The sequence below is a fragment of the Nilaparvata lugens genome, chromosome 11, assembly GCF_014356525.2.
Source record: "Nilaparvata lugens isolate BPH chromosome 11, ASM1435652v1, whole genome shotgun sequence".
Classification (NCBI taxonomy): Eukaryota; Metazoa; Arthropoda; class Insecta; order Hemiptera; family Delphacidae; genus Nilaparvata; species Nilaparvata lugens.
Window position 1 is genome coordinate 24,812,276 of NC_052514.1, and position 23,228 is coordinate 24,835,503.

The following is a 23,228-nucleotide window of genomic DNA, read 5'->3' on the forward strand; positions in this document are numbered from 1 at the left end:
TGAATAAACATTAATAATAAAAAAAGGAAGAGAATACAATAATGTTTATTTTTAATAAGGCATTAAAAAGTATTAAAAATTAAGTAAAACTGAGAGAGACTATAAAATATTGGTAAAATATTATCTATTAGTAAATATTTGGTAATATATTATCATTATCTACAAGATCTTTGTCTGTTAAAAGAAGTCCTGAGATTTAAAAAATTAAATTAAGAAAATATAGTCTATTATTTGATGATAACATGATTGTGTTCAAAAACCACAAACGTTTGTGAAACGACAAGTTATATAAACTTAATAAGAAAAATCCTACGTGGTAAGATACTGCAAATAAAGTATAATACAATGTAAAATACTTCTATAGAAAAGAAATTTAAATACTGTGAGCAATGTGTGTGTATTATTGGCAGACAGACAGACAAAAATTAATTTATTAAAAAAGTATATAGGCTTACAAAATAATAACCTTATGCAGGCCTACTGAAAACTGGAACACATTATCAAAATAAGAAAAAAAAATACTGTATGAACTGCGTATTCTATTACATTTCATAAAGGTTGCCCAAGTTATTATCTTTATTAAGAAAATGATTTATTAAGGATAAAGGTCTACGTTGAATTAGCTTCAGAATCAAATACAATGGTTAGCTAACCTCACCATGCTTGTTGACCACTCAAGATAAAATTGCAATATAATCAATTTAATAAAACAAGGTTGGAATATTATCAATTAAACTTAAATTATAGAAATCAAATTTGTTTAATAAACGTAATTACAAAAGACCTTTATGTCAATTATCTTCGATTCAAATGAAGATTCTCAATCAGCAGAGTAGTGGGAATGACGACTTTCTAAATAAAGTTATGAAAGACTAATTTGATGAAAATTTATGACTGGCATATCTAGCACAAACTAATGATGAGATGAAAGTATTTGATCGACTTTTATTTGCTTTTGATGAATTAGAAATTAAAGATTTAAAGGGTCAGACAAGACCATGAATTTTGACCTCATTTGAAGTGTCGTAGTTACTCAAGTGTTGTTTACCATACATTATAGAGTGAGGAGTAAAAATTATAATTTATATGTACTTACCAGGTAAATGGTAAACGGTAGACACAAAAGAAAAAGCCAGAGATAAAGATGAAATGTGTTGTGAAACATATCCTGGTGTGGGTCATAATACCAGCCCCCCGTAAGAGAGGCCCAAACTCCTTGGCGTAGTATTTCTAAAGTTTGAGAGCCCATCGTGTTGGGTTCTCATTTATCGTTTTGTTAGATTAATAATTCCATTATTGTCCTAAAAGGAAGAAATAGCCCGAAATGCCTTGTCAGGCAGGAAAACATCGCGATGTTTTGACATCACAACAGTGTTGCTCTCACTTCTCTCATCACTAAACTTCTCTCTCTTCTCTCTTTTTCTTTTCTCTTCTGTTCATTGAAACAAGGTGATCTACAAGCAATATTGCATCGTACTGAGCATGCGCAGTTGACGTTTTCCATTTAGGTTAACGTTTTATGTTTGATCTCATTGTATATTATCCAAAATTTATTGAATATTTGAAAGGATACCAATTTATTCCAAATCAAAAACAAGAACACAACCCTTCAGTTTGATCTCTTATATTTAAAACATCATCGATAATCTGGTTCTTTTAGGTTATATTACTATTGCTTATTGATCCTCGTCATTCATAACCTCCAAGGGCTACTAGATTATTCATAAAGACTGACAGCGATTAAACAAAAAAAAAAACAGTTTTCTAATAAATATAATCTCATATCACTAATTATTATTCACGACAGCCAAATAGATTGTTTTGCTTATTAAATAAATCAAAGCAATATTTTTCACAACAAAAAACTTCCTTACCGCCAAGTTTGTACAGCATGCCCGCTAAATATTCAAACAGATACGCAAAATGCTGTAATTAAAACATTTCAAAATTGTTTTTCTGTTCATTATTAGGCTATTTTCAAAACATATTTTTCCACTTGAAACAGAGAATAAAAAGGATTATTATTATATTACACTGCACTTTGTTGTTTCATTACATTTTTGTTTTGCCATCTCACTTAAAGTAAGATGTACTTACTAATGTACTTATAATGTACTCACTTACCAATGTACTTAACATACAGTAGAAAAAGGAATATTCTATAATTATTATAGGTACAATGATTCATACATTAGGTCCATTGATGAAGCGGAGGGGGAGGAGTGCTTCCAAGTACAAACCCAACACGATGAGCCCGAAAAAGTATTGTAAAGTAAAAAGTTTGTACTGCGTATTAATTTCAAAATTTCATTTCTAATAATGCATGTCATAGAAATACAACCTCTGGTATATACTGAAATGATAAATCAGAATCCACAAAGTATAGAGTCAAAGTATAGATCTCCGTCACAAGATGGCGAACGGTAATGAGAAATCTGATTGTGGCTCTTGTAAAAAAGTTGTGAAAGATAAGGATAATGGGCTTTTTTGTGAAGGAATGTGTGGTGAATGGTACCATATAGAGTGTGTGAATATTGCTACGAGTGATTATTACGGAATAATATCTATGGGTGAAAATATCACTTGGTATTGTGACATGTGCAAGCACAAGGTAAGAAGTCTTAATACTAAATATATTTCAAATTCTAAAGAAAATAATACCGATGCAAAGTCAAATGAAGCTGCTCAAATTAGTGTGATATTGAATGAACTTTCAAAAATGAATAAAAATTATATTCAGCTTAATAGTCGTGTTGAAAAAATTGAAAAATCAAATAGGTTAGAAAATACAGATTTGAACATGCCGGTTATTAGCTCTGATAGTGATGCTGCTGTCGTGATAGTGCCTGCTGATAATGACTCTGCAGCTACAATCTTATCTGCTCAACCAGTCAATCGTGGAATTTCTGTAGGAAATGATGATAATAATAAAAATCTAGTTGAAAATAAAAATGAATCTAATGAAGTAGGCGTAACATGGAGTATGGTTGCAAAAAGTAAACCTAAAAATAAAATAACTCAAAACAATACAGGAGGTAGGTTGAATGTTACGGAAAAGAAAAATAATTATGTAATACAAAAAAATAAACCGATAGTGGGTACAAATGACAAGGAAAATTGCATTAGTGGTGCAAAGAAAGCTTGGTATCACCTTGGTAAAGTAAAGCAGGGAACCACTTCTGATGATGTGAAAAAGTTTCTTAAAGATGAATTCCCAAGTGTTGATTTTATTGTTGAAAAATTGGACAGCAAAGGATACAACTGTAGCTTCAAATTGGGTGTAGAATTTACGTATAGAAACGTAGTGAATGATTCAAAATGTTGGCCAAAAAATGTAACACTAAAGCGTTTTTTATTCAGAAGACAAAACGTACAAATAGAAAAGTAGATTTTGTAAATAAAAATGACGTAATTACTGATTGTAATGAAATAAATTATTTGACTTCCTCGCATTGTGAGGAAAAAATTGTAAATAGAAATGTTTTACGTATATGTTTTTGAATATTAGATCTATTTTTAACAAGGTTGAGGAATTGGAGGTTGAGTTGATTGAATTGAAACCGGATATTTTGGCGTTCGCTGAGACTTGGTTAAACCAGGATAAAGATAAAGTTTTTAAAATACATGGATATGATAAAGTAGCAGTAGCAAATAGAAAAAAATCAAATGGTGGTGGAGTTGCTATATATTTGAAACAGAGCTTGAGCATGAAATCATACCCATTGCTATATGAAGATATCATGACTGAAGGGGTGTTTGAGGGTAGTGCATGTATTTTCAAAAGTGCTGAATATAAATTCGTATTTCTTGTTGTGTACCGTCCACCGCATGATAATAATTTCTACAATTTCATTGAAATATTGGAGCAATTGTTGAACCAACTCGAAAGTTTGAATGTTCCTATTTTAATATGTGGAGATATGAATATCGATGGCAATATTGATTCTGTATATAGAAGATGTTTTTTTGATGTGTTGGAATCCCACAAATTGTTGAATGTTATAAAAATGAACACTAGAGTGACTCCAAATGTATCAACACAAATTGATTATGTACTGATAAGTGAGAACATAAAACAAGTACAAAGCGGCTGTATAGACACACCCTTGTCTGATCATAGATGGCTTTACATAGATATAGATGTGCATGTTAATACCAAGTTATGCATGAAAATAGAGAGAAATAGAATTACAAGACTGGGTATGGACGAATTCTTTGGAAGACTTGGCATGATTAAATGGATGGACATGGATGGTGAAAAGTCTTGTGACGAATTGTTCAATAAATTTTATAACGATTATAGATACTGTTTTGAAATATGTTTTCCAAAAAAGATCTATAAGATTAATAACTCATTTGATATGAGTTGGATTGACAATGACATATTATTGTCAAAAGAAAAATTAAAAGAAATGTATTGGAGGACTCGGCAAGTTGGTGATGAGAGAGCTAAGTTGGAGTATTGTAATGCAAAGAGACAGCACTCACAATTGGTTTCTGGTAATAGGAGGGCATTCTACCGAGATAAAATAATAAAGTCAAGAAATATCAGCAAAGAATCATGGAGAGTTGTTCACAGTCTGACAAAGGATACTTTCATCCATAATAATATGAGGTTGAAAATAGACGATGAGCCAGTTAATGATCCCATTAAGATTGCACAAGAGTTCAATAAATATTTCTATGAGGAGGTAAAGAGCCTTGTTGGTGATGAATTACACAATCAAGATATTATAGAGGATGTTTGCGAGCAAATCGATGGTCGTCAATTTCAATTAAGATCAACTTGTGCCGATGAAGTGATTGAAATTATTGATAGAGTGTGCAATAAACCAAGTGCTGGAGTTGACAATATCCCATGTAGACTAGTTAAAGCCTCAGCGCATATTATAGCTGAACCTTTGTCGTTGATTATTAATAAGTCATTTGAAGAAGGGAAGTTTCCAGAAGCGATTAAAACATCTAAACTGGTCCCAATATATAAAAAGAATGAAAAAGATGTAGTAAGCAACTATAGACCTGTAGCTGTACAATCAGTCTATTCCAAAGTTTTTGAAGTTGCTTATCTGGACAGATTGATTCCATATTTGGAGCAACACCGATTGATAAGTGGTAGACAATTCGGATTCCGTAAGAAAAAAAGCACAGCAGATGCAATTTTTGCCTTATTAACTGCAGTGTACGATAAAGTAGATTGTACGGACGAGGTGTACACAATATTCTACGATATGACCAAGGCATTCGATTGTGTTAATCACAGAAGGTTGAAGCTAAAACTTGTCAAGTATGGAATCACAGGAAAACCCTTGGATTGGATAATGACTTACTTGGAAAACCGACAACAACTGGTCACTGTGAGTCACATGGGAAAGGATAATGTTATTCGACATATAAGATCACAAGTGCAACAGGATGTTAACATAGGAGTGCCGCAAGGCTCAAATATGGGTCCAGTTCTTTTCCTGCTTTTTGTGAATGATCTTCCAACTTCAGTACAAGCGGGGGAGATTTGGATGTTTGCAGATGATGTGTGTCACCTCTTAGTAGACAGGAATTCTTCTGAAGCAATTAAGAAAACGCAACAAGGTTTGAATGAGATGAGTATATGGTGCACAGAAAATAAGCTGGTACTAAACCAAAAGAAAACGTGTGTGATGCAGTTCCATAATGTTAAGAAAAGAGACTTTAGTCCACGTTTGCGCATTGGTGATCAACACTTGCAATTGAATGAAAATGCCAAATACTTGGGAGTACACATTGCTGACAATCTACGTTGGGAAGAACACATTAATAATGTTGCTAAGAGATTAAACGTAGTGTGTTGCCTTGCACGTCGCCTGCAGAAAGTAGTGGACACTGAAGTATTGATGAAAGTTTATTATGGCTGCTTCCACAGTGTTTTAACATATGGCATCATATTCTGGGGAAATTGCACAGAAGCAGAAAGAGTATTCTTACTGCAAAAAAGAATAGTCAGAATTATAAGTGGTGCACACTATATTGAACATTGCAAACCAATATTCAGGAAGTTACAAGTGTTAACATTAACGGATGTGTACATACTGGAGTCAGCGACAACAATCCTGAAATATCCTGATCATTTTGAAAGAAACTCCAGCATTCACCACCACAATACTAGGCAGAGAGGGAACGTCCACATAGATAGACAACGGACAACACTAGCCTTGAATAGTACGAGGAATGTAGCCAGCAGGGTGTTTAACAGGCTCCCCTTAGACATAAGGAGGTATAGTGATCCTGCAATCTTCAGAAAATCTTTGAAGACATATCTGCTGGAAAAGAACTACTATTCCATGAAAGAGTTCTGGGAGGACGTCTGACCTCAAGTTGAATCGGACAAACGACGACCACGGCTGCAAAGCTTCCAGTGGGATCATCACAAGTATGCAAGTAAGTAAGTAAAGTGTATTCATTTGGAGTAGTTATCTAATGTATTATCTGTTGTTCTACTATCATTTTATAACTTTTCAATAACTCTTTAAAATAGTTTGACATAGTATTATTGATTTTAGATGAGAAATTATATGTTTCTCTTATAAAAAATTTGTTTGACTAAGAGATGGCTTATACATTTTCTTTGACTATGAGTCATTTTATTATAGTCTACTCTGATGACCGTAATATCCAGTTTACTATTGAAAAATTATGTTTATAAGTTACGGTATAACTAAATCTTCATGAGTCTAGGAATGATTGAATGGTAGCTCAATTCCATACTAGTAGGCTATTAAATATTAATTGAGCATAAATGTAACTTAGTCCAATCGAAGGTAATAATCTTCCAACTTTAAAGGCCGTAATTCCCGCATTTATTGTGGAATTCAAACTCTACTTATTTCAACGTTTTATTATAATTCATTCAACGAATAAGTACAGGTTATATTGTACCCTTATAAAAAGAACCTACAATCAATTTATGAATTGATTTTTGAACATGTCATTCTATATAAACTATAAACTCGCCATCTTCAATGTATTTTCAACCAGTTACAGAACAGGAAGTACTGGACAATATCAATACTCTTCGAAATGATAGTGCCCTAGGGCTTGACGAAATTGACAACAGAACTCTGAAAGCAGTAAAAGAGCACTTTGCAATACCACTTGCGGATGTTTTCAATAAGAGTCTTTCAAGTGGGGTCTTTCCAAATTCAATGAAAGAGATTTGCATAAGACCCTTACATAAAGGTGGCGATAGATCTGAACTCAACAACTATAGGCCAATAGCATTAGTCAGTACGGTAATATTCAAAGATCCTTAAAAACTTGTAAAAAAGCGATTGGTTAATTATATTGAATCAAAAAACCTGTTGTCACCCAATCAGTATGGCTTTCGACAAAACAGATGTACAGATGCTGCTATATTTGAGTTGACAAGGTCCGTAATTAACGATTTGGATAATGGTAGGAAATACCTTGCAGTATTTCTGGATCTAGCAAAGGCGTTTGATACAGTATCTCATGGCATCTTACTGACAAAGCTTCAGGCTATGGGTGTAAGAGGTGTTGTCTCAGAATGGTTCAAGTCATATCTGGAAAATCGTAGGCAGGATTGAGAGAAACCCAAGTGCAGGAGATGGCCTTTCAGTTATAGCTTCTGAGTACCACAAGGAGCCGTTCTTGGACCAATACTCTACCTCATCTTTGCCAACGAGCTGTGCTCAATGGATGTCGGTGGCAAGATTATCGCCTTTGCCGATGACACAGCAGTATTATTCCGGGGAACCAGCTGGGATGACGTCTTCAGGTCAGCTGAACTTGGAATGGGAAAAGTTACCTCCTGGCTCTTCAATAACATTCTGACGATTAATGCCTCAAAAACAAAATTTATTGCTTTCTCACTGACAGATTCCAAGAAGCCTTCTAAGCAGACAATCAAACTACATCATTGCAAATTGGATAGTATGAATTGTAATTGTCCTTCAATAGAGCGCACAAACAATATAAAATATTTAGGAGTCATAATAGATGAATTACTTCGCTGGTATAAACACGTACATTTCACATCAAACGGCTAGGAACAGAAAATTAATTTACAAATTTATCCAACTCAGGCAGCTACTATCAATAGACATGATGAATTTATTATACAATAGTCAAGTCCATAGCAAGATATGGCATTTTGGCCTGGGGAGCTACAAATTTCTGCCACATCGATCTCATCTTCAAGGTTCAGAAGCTAATTTTGAGGATAATAGGACGCAAACATCCACTCTTCCTTTCAGTACTACTATACTCGGAGCTTAGCATCCTCAGCATACGACAGATTTACATTCACAGACTTCTAACATTCACCAGAAAGAACCCACAATTCTTCATCAATTTGAATCACCCGCAAGGAGCTCGCAGAAGGATCATAGACTTGGCAATTCCCAGGATGACAACATCAGCTGCTCAGAGGTCAGCCACATAGGCCTATTTAGGACCAAAAATTTTCAATAAACTGCCAATAGCTACCATTAAAGAAACAGTTCCAATCAATTCATTCAAATCGAAAACAAAAAAAATGGCTCCTGTCCAATAGAATCAATCATGGAGAACAATTAGTTCTATGAAAAAATTTTCATACTGTTTCATTCTTATTTTCTTCATTTTAATGATTTTTTTCCCATGAGTATTATAAATATTTTTCATGTTAAATTTTTATAAAATTTCTACATCTTGGGTTATCAATTTTCTTTTCTAAATCTGTGTATATAAATGTGGTTTTCATGAACTTCTAATGAATCGTAAGATGTATCTTTATTAGAATGTTTTACTTTTGGCATAAAATCTTGAAGAATAGCAAAATTAGTGGCATCCCGACACATATTCATATATAGTGGGGGCCACATTTTCTTAGATCAGCAAGTAATCAACCAATTGTATTAATACTTTGTAAATAACTGTACCTTATATGCTTTTTATAATCATGTCTATAATTTGAATAAACTATTCTGGTCGTGTTGTACCAATACCTACTATTACAAGTAATAGTAGGTATTGGTTGTACCCCCGACCATAGACATTATTATTATTATTATTATTATTATTATTATTATTATTATTATTATTATATTATTATTATTATTATTATATTATTATTATTATTATATTATTATTATTATTATTATTATTATTATTATTATATTATTATTATTATTATTATTATTATTATTATTATTATTATTATTATGATACTGTACCAATTTATTGAAATAAATCTTGGTTTTATAGTTATAAATAACTATTTTTCTCATAAATTGAGACTCAACTCTCGGTTAGCAATAACTACTAGCCTATATCAATATAGCAACAGAGCATTATTGAAATCCAGTGATTATACTCGTAAGAGTATTTCACATTACAGTAAACAAAGTAATAAAATAATTTCAAGCATTACAAATCTGGCCAACAACAACATTCAAAACCAAGTATATCATACTATATCATCGAGTGACCTCTTTATGGTATTTTGAAACAACTGTATTACTTTTTAGTAAAAATAAAAAAAAATTCAAACAAATTTAATCTGATTTATCAATATTAGTGATCAAAATTATTATAGGAAGAGAGGGTGATTTCCTTTCATATAGGAAATGACCCAAATCATGCAGATCATTCATTTAGATCTGAAATGAAAATGACTAGTGATCACACATTCAAGTTTCTAGAGTACCTAATCAAGGTATCTCATTATTAAAAAGCAGGAATAGGTAATTGAACAATCTGTGGAGCACACTATAGTGATAATACGGTTATAGGTTACTGTACTGATTAATTTTTCAAGTATCCAGTGAGGAACTGGGCAGATTTTATTGTGAATATTGAGGTGTGAAAAATAATCCACGAAAAAATATTATTGTATTTCTAAAATGTTGGTGATCATATCATTCCTGGTAATACCAACCATTCTATTGAGCGCTTCTCAGGTAATATATCAAGGTGGACTATTTGAATTCAAAGTCTATTCGTTTCAAAAATTAAATATGCCACATAATCATTACAGTGGAAGCATTTTAAATAATGAAATATTTACGAACACTATTTTCAAATTTCTAGATTATTTTTGCATGCGAAATACAAATGGACTTTAATACTATAATTTGATCAATCCCCTTTTCAATGTTGAATGAATAAAATATATTTCTACACTAATAGGAGCTTAAGAGTATTGGTATTATTATAAGAGTAGAATTTCGGCTCAAAAAATTTTTAATGCAATTTTTTTGAATTTATAAAGCTCTCAAGTGTTCTTTCGGCTTTCCAACAACATTAGGCCTACTGAATTCCAAATTACTATCATCTGTCAATTATTCTCAAGGAGTATTTAGGACCAGAAAAGTGAAGAGAGTGACTTGCACATAACCTTTTGGACATCATTACCATTAAAATTTGAAAGAGGAATAATACAAGCAAAGCTTAGTTTATACTGTCAGATTATGATATCTGTAATTAAAGTTCATTGCAATATTTTAATTGATGAAATAGATTAGCCTAGATAATATATTATAATTGAATAGAAGATAGCAGTTGATGTTTCAAAAAGTCATAATATGCTACACTCACTCCTGAATATTTTCTTTTAAACTTATTTATTCATTTTCTGAAATAATTACAAGTTAGACATAAATCTGTTGGTAGCTCATATTATATAAAGCAGGCCTATACTATTCTGGTTACCATATTTATTAAAATGGAATAGAATGTCTTTTTATTTCATGACGTGACGAATGGATATTTAATTTGATATTGAGTGTAACAGTTTCTCCATTCACAACATTTTTACTAGGGCTATTATAGCATGAAATCTACAAACAGCAACTCTTTCTGTTTCTGTAAAATCTTTCAAATCATGAAAAATTGCACTGATGCTTAGTTAATTTTAATGAAAAATTTGTTTTTCCTCTGATATATTCGAAATTTTTATTGATCTGATAAAAAAGTAAATAAGAATTGATCAACACTACTAAATTATTAATCTTTCTCTATTTATAAAATTTAATAAGTTTTAGTCAAGAATATAAATTTCTCTTTTAGTGTGAAGGTATAAGCAATGAGGTGATGAGAAACTTCAGAGGCCAGTTGATAAATTCAACTCAAAAATGCACTGATAAATACAATGTAGCCGCAAGTAAGTACCTACTTGCTATTTATTATGCTTTGAAAAAATCTTGTCTTTCTCTTCACAACAGTAGTTCTACTAAAATAATCTCTTGATTATCCTTATTATATTATACAATATATTAATGGTTTTAATTCTAATACTTGATGCTGACTTTCTTTTTTTCCGCAACTATAAGTTTAAATGTATGCAATGTTTCCTATTTTTCTGCTTTATTTGTTATTACTTTTTTCCTTACACTCAATAGTATTAAATACCTACTTTATTTTCTTATTGAATGAAAAAGACTAAGCAATTGTCAAAAAACCACAGATTTTTTTATTTTCCTTTTTCATGTTTTTTTTTTAATTAGTAGTTCTGGTGGCCTCAAATATGTATATTTCCAAATAAATAAATCTCTGGATTCTTAATCAACAGAAGTATTTCATACTCACCTATTAATGCATTTGTGAACGAAAATACAAAACATGAAGAAGATTAAAAGATTCAGTATACCAGTAAATCAGTCATTGGAAAAATCTTTTTGATTACCATAAGAAAAGTTTTGTAAGAGTTGGAAATCACTGTTTTATTTTATTTATAATAACTTATTGACATTCCCACATCTCATGAAAGCATGGTGAATTATTATCAGATTTGGAGTTTCTTTCATGCATTAATTTTTAAATTTCTAGAATCACATCAACATTATTTGAATTTAATTTAATCATGTTGAGAATATGAACAATATTATTCCTTCATTTTTCTTGTATATTGTATATCAACGTTCAAAAAAAATTAAAACGACAGAGCACTGAGCAGCAGTTCAAGGTACCGTATAGAAAGTTTAAGGATAGAAATGCCAGTCATACCAGGCATTAATGCACAATATAAATAAAGATGGTGAGTTAATTAATATTTATTCAAGAAAAAATTAACATATCTGAAAATTCTTTATTAACTTATAGAACAAGTACTGAACGTATTCTCTCAGTTTTATAATGCTACCGTACCATAATTAAAAATTGAGATAATTTATTGGTTATCAGTAAGAAACTTATAATTTTAGTGTTATACTTGAAATTACGAATTCTTTATCGAGTCTCCTATTGAATGTGATATTTGACAATAAAACTGAAAACATTTCCATTTTGCATTCTAGTTGAAGTATTTAATATGATTGGCCAGGACATTATACCACCAAGAGAAGGAGCTAAATGCTATTTTCTTTGTATGATGCAGGAATTTGATCTGGTAAGGAACGATAATTAATGTGGCATACTGTAATATTATAAAACTTATAGCGACCACTGCTGTATCTCACATATATTATCAACCTATATCAATTAAAATATTCTAGTATGAATATGATGTTTTTCTACTTATAATAGTATATTAAGGTACTTTCCATCACCGTATTTTATGATTGATTCATAGAGTAATTATTGATTTCTAGCTAGAATTCAATATTTTATAAATAATTAATGTTATTATAATGAATTCTTTGGAATCTGTATACAGTCTCCATCCAGAGAGTTTAGTCTATACTCTCTGTTTTTATCCTTCTTGTGCTTACCGTACTTGTAAATAAACATTCAAAATTTATTATTGTCCCCAAATCCCAAATAAGCAATGGATGCAAAGGACTTTCTCGTAAGACGTGAAGTTCTCGAATGTATCACTAAGTTATCTTATTAAGATTTGACAATAGTAATAAGTAGGGTGATAGATAATTCTATCATTTCCATGATAATGCAAGAAATGAGTAACACAAAACAATTATCATTTTCAGATGGACGAGAAAGGTCAATTCAATGAGTCGAAACTAGAAAGTTTGTTGAACTATTTCCCTAAGAAGTCAAATTACACAGAAACAATTGAAACGAAATTGGACACTTGCTTGAAGGCTGCAAAAAATGGTGAGCATCAAGATTTTAGTATATTGAAATTATTGAAACATATTTTAAAATATGAGAGATTTGTTAAATGAAGCATCTAGGTTCTGGCTTCAGAATAAAACATTATAGACATTTAAAAATGTATTGTTCTAAATATTTAATTATATTAGATTTTAAAATTAGATTTTGGTATCAGATTTAGTAGGTATTTGTTGAAAAATAGTAGGATCCACAACTGTTACTAACAGGTTTTAGAGCTGTAGGTATTTAATAATGATAATGATAATTAAATTTATTGCCGAAAAACAATGTATAGAAAAACTTAATCATTCATCTAGAGTCTAAACCAATGATAATAATAATAATTATTAATATTATATACATTTTATTCCTTTGACAATAAAATATACTCTCATGCAAGGGAAGCTTCCCTGTACGCATGGAGGAGTTGCTGCAGACCTGAGAAACTCTCAGTTGATTGGAGTAATAAGCTAGTTTTTTTTTGCAGAATTGATACAGTATAAAAATACTGATCCATTTCTAATACAGTAGTAGGCTACAATTATTAATGTAATGTAGGTAGGATAGCCTATTATAAATTAATATATCCATGCATATTCATAAATATAATTCAATAATAAAAACAATATAAAAACTTGTAGTACGGTACCATTTATTATTAAAAACTTTAAAATATTTTAATATATTAAGGGTACTACAAGTTTTTATTAATTTGTACAAAAGTAGCCCATATAAGTGAAGTGTTTCTATAATACAATAACTATAGGAGTTTCCAAGTGAACCTAAAATTTTGACTTGGTATTTTTTTTTAAATTATCCAACTTGCACTGATTTAATATTGTATTTTGTTTTCAGTGATCAGTCAGCAATCGAAATACGATGGATGTAACAGAGCATACACTCTGGTTAAATGCATGTATGACAGTAAATCGTCTGCTCAGGTACCGTAAAACTGTATTCACAAAAAATTAAATTGGGCTATATTCAAATTATCTATTTATAATATGATATTTCAAGCTATTCTATTTCTGGATATCAAAATTAATAATTTATTTTCCATTACGTTTCAAAATATTTTAAATCAACTATCCCTTCCATTGCACATGTGGAATATCAAATTTTGTGAATGTTATACTGCTTTCATTCTACTCATGAACGTGCAGCAGAATGTTTCAGTTTTGAAAAACTTAATCCATGTATTGTTGGTCTAACACAAAAGTTTTATTTATTCGAGAAGGAATAGTGGAGAAATCTACCTTAATTTCATATACTTCAATTTTGAAGTTCAATATTCAATGAGAAGGTGAATTGATTACGGCATCTAGAAAGCTTATGAGTTTATTGATTGGGCTACTAAGCTACATTTGCTCTTGGAAAAATTACATTTTTGTTGTAGTTTGAATAATTCAATTATTGTTTAATGTTGAATAAATATTTGTAGATGAATTGAATGGTGAAGCATGATTCTTAATCCATATTATTCATATACAATACTAGCCGGCAGGCTCGCTTTGCTCGCATTATCCGTCTAACAAGGGGGATCCGCCCCCTGGACCCCCGGCTGAATCATCCACAAGAAGAATTAGAAGCATTTTTCATTTGAGCTTTCTTCCTTTCGTCAAAAAGTCAAAAGATACGTCCAGACTCGATTAAATCACCAGTTTTCTTTGAATTATATGAAGTGCAGGGTTGCACTTCATATAAGAAATTTTCCTATCAGAAACTATGAATATTCAGTTATTTCTCAATTAGAGACTTATTGGTTAGAAAATTATGAGAATTATTGTTTTTCAGTCTAATAGTTCTTTGAAGTTTGAAACAGGAATGATATGAAGAACCCAACAAACATTCATATCTGACCCTATCTACAGAGTCTCAATTTGCTTGAGAAAGATAGAAAAATCCTTTGAAAACTTGAGAAGAGAACCCCTTTAAAAAACACTGGGGAGTGCTTGGAAAACGCTGTAGAAGCGTTTATATTGGGCGTATCTTTGGCTTTATTTCAAAGTTCCCTTAGGACGAAATTTCTATACCCTAGCTGAACTTCTGTATGAAGTTTAAACATTTTCTCTCAATTGATTCTCGAGAAATGTGGGAAAACACAGATAAAACGCTAGGAAACGCAAGGAAAACGCAGTAAAACCGCCCATCATAGGCGTATCTTTGGCTTAATCTGAATTCCTCTCAAGACGAAATTTCCTGACCTTTGCTTAAAATCTGTACCAAATCTGAACATGCAATCTTACATTTAGTTCTTGAGGAGGCGTAGACAACGCAGGAAAACACTCAAAGACCGCGGAACTTGGGCGGTATTCCAAGACCCTCCCAATACAACATTTTTATACCTCGCAACTTAGCCTGTGTACCAAACTTAAAGATGTTCTCCTAAATAGTTCTTGCAGAATGTGAAAAAACGAAGGAAACGCAAGGAAAACGCAGTATAACCGCTCATCTTGGGCATATCTTTGGCGTAATTCTGAAGTCCTCATCCTCTCAAGACAAAGTTTCTAGACCTTTGCTGAACTTCTGTACCAAATCTGAACACGATCTGTCAATTAGTTCCCCCCCCCCAAGGATCAGATGAATAATGAAAATGCGGGTCTATCTACACAAATCCTTAGAATCTCATACTGACTTAATACTTTTTTACAATTAGAATATGATCCCCAATGAAATTGTTGAAATTGTCATTGTAAAAGAAAAATTTATCTTTTTCCATAATTTTTAAGAAATCTGTTTCAGTGTATTCCTACTTTAAGGCCTCTGTAGGCCTGTATTTCTAATAAATACTTCATGAACTAATAATGTAGGCCTCTATGCTTGTATTGAAACTTCAACCACATTTGTATAAAACTGGAGAAAATGAAGCATATAATAACATCATTGAATGTAACATTTATGGGGAAACCCAGGACGCTCTATCCTTTGGACGTATTCCTTCCCCCCTCATACCTCTTGGTTTTTGCCCCCCCCCCCCCCTAGAAATTTGGTGAAATGGCGCCACTGGTGCCATTCCGCTTTTATATAATTATAATAGAGATTTCAAGAGAATGGATATGAACATATTGGACTAATGATAGTCGTATGAAACTATTTTTCATTAAGGCTGTTTGGTACACTTTTTTTATTTAAATCGGATAATATTTTTCAATATAATTGTTAAGATCATAACAAGAGTGAGAAAAAGTGGCAACTGAAATTTTTAAGTGGAGTTATGGGTTGTTGAAGTGCTAACTTTCCAGATTCCGTTTTCTTTCCAGATCATAAACGGTTTCGACTATCTTCTCTTAAAAATAAAAAAAATGTATCTTTCCAAACTAAAACATTTCATTCCCCATACCGTTCATAAATAAAAAAGTAACATTTTTTGTAAATTCGATAACTTGTTTATTTTGGCAAAAATCGCGAAAAAAAGCATATTACAACAAAGCCAATGATATAGGTACTCAATAATCAATGTTCTGGCTTCAAATTTAACAAGTTTTTTAATACCTATTTTTCAATTTATTAATGCATTTTCAAGTGTAATAATAATTTGTTTCATCTTTCTGATCAACCGAGATACAAAATTTTTAGTATAATGTTTATTTGGACTGTAAATTTTTGTGATCTTTATAAAAGTGTTTTCATAACCTCATTTGGACTATTTTTATCAAAATTAGGGAGAGGAACAGTTTTGGGTTTATCCTGTTGATTCTCTCCCAATCATTAATTTGATGTTGTGATTAAGGAATGTAATAAATGTAAATGTGAATGTAAATGTTAATAAGCGAGTTATGGATTGTTGAAGTGCTAACTTTCCAGATTCCGTTTTCTTTCCAGATCATAAACGGTTTCGACTATATTAACAGAACTTCAATTAAACATTTAAAAAATGTATCTTTCCAAACCAAAACATTTTATTTCCCATATCGTTCATAAATAAAAAGTAACATTTTTCGTAAATTCGGTATCTTGTTTATTTTGGCAAAAATCGCGAAAAAATCATATTAGAACAAAGCCAATGATATACTTTATGTATTATTAAAAAGACTCCAATGGACAAGTCGAAACCGTTTATGATCTGGAAAGAAAACGGAGTTAGCACTTTCAACAACCCATAACTTGCTTATTAGACAACTTAAAAATTTCAGTTGCCACTTTTTCTCACTCTTATAAATGATCTTAACAATTATATTGAAAAAGATTATTCAATTTAAATAAAAAAAAGTGTACCGGACAATCTCAAGAAAGAGTAGGTTCAAATATTTGGAGTTGAATTTTGTATGAAGGCATGGACACACTTATCAAGCAGCGTTCCAGCGTGCTTAATATAGTAACAGATATTTAATTTTTTTTCAGATTCAAAATTCAATATCTGGAGTTGGTAAAAAGATGTCGGGTATGATGCCTACAGTACCACAATTACCAAGCTTACCAATGCCCTCAATGCCACAATTACCAAGTTTACCAATACCTTCGATGCCACAATTACCAAGCTTACCAATGCCCTCAATGCCACAATTACCAAGTTTACCAATACCCTCAATGCCTCAGTTACCAAGCATACCAGTGCCTCAGATACCCAACATTCAAATATCACCCTCAATGCAATTACCTAGTATTCCTGGATTACCTAGTGTACCCCAGTTACCCTCATTGCAACTACCTAAAGTAGATTTACCACAATTACCAGCTGCACCTCAGTTACCATCATTTCCCTATCTATTCGGAAAAAATAGCAATGTAAATAGAAAAAATATTATTCTATAACCTACTAAATAGAAAAATAATGAGTTTCAGAAATGTAGCCCAATCTTCAATGTATTGTAATCTTGACAATTCTTGAATGCATTTCAATTAACGTATTGCATCTTGTATTGATGTTCACTTCTGCCTAGGTTGATTATAGTCGAATATTTTTATATCATATAATAATTATAATAGATTTGGATTTAGATTTATTTTAATGTGAGCTACAATAAATGCCGGATGATACACTAATTCTCATTAAATGACATCTAATACTGATGTCCGATGGACAATCCATTGGGCAATTCAATCTTAGCATCGACTTCTGGTTATAGGCTAATGTGGTTTCTTGAAACATTGTTAATTGTGAATTCTACTTGTTTTTAGAATTGAATACTGTGGAGCTAATATTTTTCGTTCGTGTTGTGATTCATTCTATTGGTTTTGCGATTTTTGCACAATAAATAATCAAGCTTAATGTGATAAATAACCATTGTTGAAGAATAATTTGTTGACCCTGTAAAACCGAATAATAATTTAGTATCATATAGAAACATTTACTTGGTAAACCAGTGGGAAGGGTGACTGCTTGAGGCCAGTTCCACTTACTTATTCATTTATTTTCACAAGGACAACTTTCTACAAGAGTATTTTAAGGTGATGATGAGGGGATGAATGATAAAACTAATACAAACGTTTCCACTCATGATGATTTCCTGAATGGAGAGTGGAGATTATGAGTCAGAGATGTAAGTAATGATAGTTATAAGCTTTAAGTTATTGATAAATACATCTCATGATGCCAATTTTATCTCTGGAAGTAACCGTGTACACAATTATCAATATTATAGTTACATTACACAGGTTCACATTTATTTAGCGTGTATAATTCAGTTAAAAATATGCAAACTAAACTTTATTAAAAGATTATCTGAATACTCATATTTGTGTCTCTTAAGGGAAAGAGAGTGCTTTGGAAGTTTATGAGAACGCAAGTAGCAGAAGTTTCATTATATCTATAATATCGGGGACTGAGCTTCGCTTTGGAGTACGAAAGCATAAAAAATTTATTACGAAAGAAGAAATTATAACATTCATACATAAATGTTCTATCTAATCACGGTAAATTGAGATTAATTCCCAGAGGAATGCAAAAACTTCCCTCACAAAGGCCCAGTTGCAGAAAAGCCGGTTAAATTTTTATCCTGATTAACGTCACGTGAACCAAATCAGAGGAGACCATTTCAAAAAGATGGATCTACTGGAATTAATCAGGATTGAGAATAACCCGGTTTTTTTGCAACCGGCACTAAGTTCAACAGCTGAGTCATAATTTTGACACAGTCCCACACACATGAACTCGCTCACTCACTTCCATCACCAACAGACGACGAAATAATTATCAGCTGTTTTTCCAAGGATGAATAATAATTATCCTTTTAATGTCCTTCAGCGTGTTTTCCCTGGGATGAGACCTAGTGCAATCGAATCTTTATATTATAAACCTATGTTCTGAATTTCGTGAAAATCGTCAGAGCTGTTTTCGAGATCCGGTGAAATACAAACATATAAACATCTAAATATCTAAACATCCAAACATCTAAACATCCAAACATATAAACAGAAGTTCTCGTTTAATAGTATAGAATATAGGATGAATAAGAATCGAGCCTCAAATTTTGACATTCAATAACTTTTTTATGTGTGCACCGAATTTGATAATTTTTTTAGCTTTGAATCTAATGTTCAGGAGCAGGTTTATGGCCTATCAAATTTATGATCCAACTTCAGGACTCTCTCCTACGGTCCTTCAAAGTTCACATGTAATCCTTATGGGAGAAGATTTGTGAACTGGCCACACATAGAAATAAAAACCAGCTGTTATAATCATTGCGTCATCCTACACTATTTGATCTGTTTTTCTATTTTTCTTCCTACTGATATACAAAATTTTAATTATAATAATGCCGCGGTACAAACGACGTCTAAACTTGGGTCGTAGAACCCTAATGCCCGGTTTCTCAGTCGTTCCATAAACTGTTTATCCATTCAATAACTTTATTGAATCGATAAACATGAGAAATGCGTTTCTAGAATGCTCCATAAACTTATTGAATCCTTAAATCTCTCGATAAACACTAAATGCCTGGTTTCTCAATCGTTCCATGAGCTGTTTATCCATTCAATAACTTTATTGAACCGATAAATATGAGAAATGCGTTTCTAGAACGCTCCTTAAACTTATCGAATCCATAAACGATAAACTATAGTGCCAAAATCCAGCCTATACATATTTATGGAATGGATAAATTTCTCAAAATTTTGGTTGCAATCAAAAAATTAAGTTTGAAAAATTAAATTACAAAATAAAATTAAAATTAGTGTAGATCACCGGTATTTTAAAATCAAAACAGAATCAAAGTTGCACTATATTTAGCATTGATAGCCCTCATTTGGTGTCAGCCATCTTGTTTTGGAGACATCAGCCAAAAGATATCAGTACCGTTGGAAATTACCTCACAACAGGAAGCATGGAATAAACATCCAAGATTTGGTTGGTTACCATAGGAACCATGTATAAAGTTTGTTTTTACGAAAGTGCTAGTTTGGGATCATGCCATGTTGCCAGATTCATTGAACAGATAAATCGTTCCATAGCTATGGATTCTATTTAATATGTTTGAGAAACCAATAAAAATTTATTGATTGAATAAAGTTATTGAATCAATAGCTATAGCGTTCTTTCTTCTTCTTCTTTGGCTACCGTACGCCTAATCACAATCATATGGGATAAGCTATAGCCTAGATTTTGTTTATTGAACAAAATAATGCCAAAATCCAGCCTATAATAATATTTATATCGAATCAATAAATTGCTTTTAAAGGTTATGTTTGAATGTTTTGTGTTCGATGTTCTGTTATTTTAATATATTGAAATGGATCTAGATATAATTAGGTACAGCAGCAGTTCAGATGATGAAGTGTTCGAGTTAATACCTGTAAGAAAGTATAGGATTAGGCTTGACACATTTAATTATTATTTCTCGGACAGTGAATTCATAGCTTGATACAGGTTTAGTAAAGAGACAGTGATCTAAATTTCTGAACTACTTCCCGAATTTAATAATTTGAACATCAGAGGTAAGCCGTTGTCGAAAATGGACCAATTACTTATTGGGTTACGGTTCTACGCAACTGGAACATTTCAAAATGTCGTTGGGGATATCATTCATGTCCATAAAAGTACTGTGTGCAAAATAGTGAAGAAAATTACCCACTATTTAGCCTCTTTGCGCGTTAATTCTATTCAAATGCCCACAAATTGGGAAATTTTAAGAACAAAAAATTTTTTTCAAATTCGTCGTTTCCCTAACGTGGTTGGAGATGTATAGACTGTACTCTTATAAAAATTCAATCTCCTGGTGGCCAAGATGCAGAACTGTATAGAAATAGAAAAGGATATTTCTCTATCAATGTGCAAGCTATCTGCAATGCACAGCTAGTATTCACCGAAATCACTGCTAGGTGGAGGGGTTCTGTTCATGACAGTACGATTTTTAATACGTCCAAGATACGTGCTGATTTGGAAGCTGGGTTGTATCGGGGCAGCAGTTGCTACCTACTTGGTGATAGTGGATATCCATGCAGAAATTTTTTGCTAACTCCACTTCTACATCCTGCAAATGAAGCAGAAAGAAGATATGATAGTGCCCACATCCAAACTAGGAATACCATTGAAAGAGCATTTGGAGTGTGGAAACGCAGATTTCCTTGCTTGTCAATAGGATTAAGAACAAAAATTCAAACTACTTTAATGATAATAACAGCAACGGCTGTTCTTCATAATATAGCTATCCAGTAGAAAGAGCAGCCTCTAATGGACAATGATGAAGTTATGGAAGAGTTTGATCAAATTCAATTAGAAGGAGAACGAAATCAGTTTGCTGTTCCAGACAATGTCATTGCTACAATCTTCAGAATTTAAATTGAAGAGGAAATGGTACACACAACAATAAAACTACAATTATTTCAGAATCACAACCATTATTATTATTGTTTGATTATTATTCAATTCTTTTATGATAATAAACTATCATTCTGTAATTTTTTAACTCAATATTCAGAATTAATTGTTTTTTTTGGGCATTTTCAATTTTCATATTTATATACTGAATTTTCAAATCAGCAGCCCGCTCCTCCTTTGCTAATATAATCATTTTTTTATCATGCTCCTTTGCGTAGTACTGTTCTTTTAATAGAGCCTCAAATTCAAATTTTCTCTTCCTTGTTTTCTCCATATTTTTGATAGGGCTTTCCGTTATTGTTTTTTTTGAAAGCCTTGTTGGCGTTGGTATTTCTTTATTCTCCACCTCTACTACCTCCTTCACCTCCTCTGCCTTCTCCACCTCTACTACCTCCTCCACCTCCTCTGTTGCAGGAATGACCACCACTTCTGAAAAATAGAGAATTTTACTATATCTTTTAGTAAGTCACGAACAAGACTGCTAGGATAGGTGTTCAGCAGAGATAGTCTTGTTATCTGCTTTACTATCAATTACCTGGTAAGTTCGGAGCCCACCCGAAATTAATTGTTGATCCATTATGTTACACATGGAAATAATATTAGACACAATGGTCATACTGCGAGGTGGATCTATTAGCAAGGCTCTCCTCACCAATAAAATAGCTATGACATAAATTTATTAATTGAAGTAATATACTGTGAGAGCACCAATCATGTAAAAATTGGAAGACTGACTTTGAATTCTATTCAATTAATAAAAAATGTAATAAAACACAAATTTAAATATTAAATTATTAGAAAAATGTTGATCCAAAAATTGAAAACATACTTCTACACTAGATCAGAGCTGAGACATCAAAAATAGAGAAAAATAGTATATATAAAAAGATACTAACCCTTTCTTCAGTTTTTTCCTTCCTGGCCTTCATCTTCAATCCATCGTAGAGGGATTTTAAAGTTTTCACCTCCCTGAAACCGGTGATTTGGATAGAATTATATTCTTCTCTCACTGCATCCCATGCCTTGCTTTTATCTTTTATTGAATATTTATCTGCCTTTTTATTTTCTATCACATTTTTATACTTTAGGCAGATCTCTACTAAATGTTCTTTTTCAACCTCTGCAAAATTCTTGCCCCGGTCTCGTTTCTCTGCCATAATTATAATAATAACTTAAAAAGTTATCAGTAACGTAGGAAATAACCTTCAAATTGAACTTCACAACAAGCAGCAAGGAAAAACAAACACGATTTAGTTGGTTACCATGGCTACCATATAAAGTTTGTTTACGAAAGTGGTCGGTTTGGAATCATGCCATGCTGCCAGATCCATTGAACAGATGAATCGCTATGGATTCTATAAATATGTTTAAGGAACCAATAAAAATTTATTGAATCGATAAAGTTATTGAATCAATAGCTATAGCGTTGTTTATTGAACGACTGAGAAAC

General features: G+C 31.9%; 2 protein-coding genes across 3 annotated transcripts in view; one reads left to right on the forward strand and one right to left on the reverse strand.

Annotated features, from left to right (window-relative positions):
* The window catches only part of LOC111051666 (pecanex-like protein 1), a 70,564-nt gene extending 69,155 nt beyond the window's left edge, over nt 1–1,409 (reverse strand). The window contains 1 exon segment of the mRNA XM_039437256.1: nt 1,097–1,409. Coding sequence (XP_039293190.1) covers nt 1,097–1,249 — 153 coding nt within the window. The 5' untranslated portion in view covers nt 1,250–1,409.
* A 6,221-nt stretch (nt 1,410–7,630) lies between these two features.
* Nucleotides 7,631–18,223, forward strand: LOC111051764 (IgA FC receptor-like). Of its 2 annotated transcripts, none has more exons than XM_039437964.1 (6): nt 7,631–7,768; nt 11,041–11,134; nt 12,267–12,358; nt 12,897–13,023; nt 13,879–13,964; nt 17,365–18,135. In XM_039437964.1, exons 2-6 carry the CDS (start codon nt 11,065–11,067, stop codon nt 17,773–17,775), a joined length of 786 nt encoding a protein of 261 aa, XP_039293898.1. In that variant the 5' UTR covers nt 7,631–7,768; nt 11,041–11,064; the 3' UTR covers nt 17,776–18,135. The 2 variants fall into 2 exon arrangements, with proteins under 2 accessions (XP_039293898.1, XP_022194015.2); XM_022338323.2 differs by lacking the exon at nt 7,631–7,768 and adding an exon at nt 9,665–9,932 and having other exon boundaries at nt 17,365–18,223.
* The last annotated feature ends 5,005 nt before the right edge of the window (nt 18,224–23,228 follow it).

What these genes read in the sequence shown, in the direction of transcription:
- LOC111051764 (XM_022338323.2), top strand. Translation starts at nt 9,876, where the DNA reads ATGTTGGTGATCATATCATTCCTGGTAATACCAACCATTCTATTGAGC. An exon ending in TTCTATTGAGCGCTTCTCAG is followed by an intron (nt 9,933 to 11,040) that starts GTAATATATCAA and finishes TTTCTCTTTTAG; the next exon opens with TGTGAAGGTATAAGCAATGA. An exon ending in ACAGTAAATCGTCTGCTCAG is followed by an intron (nt 13,965 to 17,364) that starts GTACCGTAAAAC and finishes ATTTTTTTTCAG; the next exon opens with ATTCAAAATTCAATATCTGG.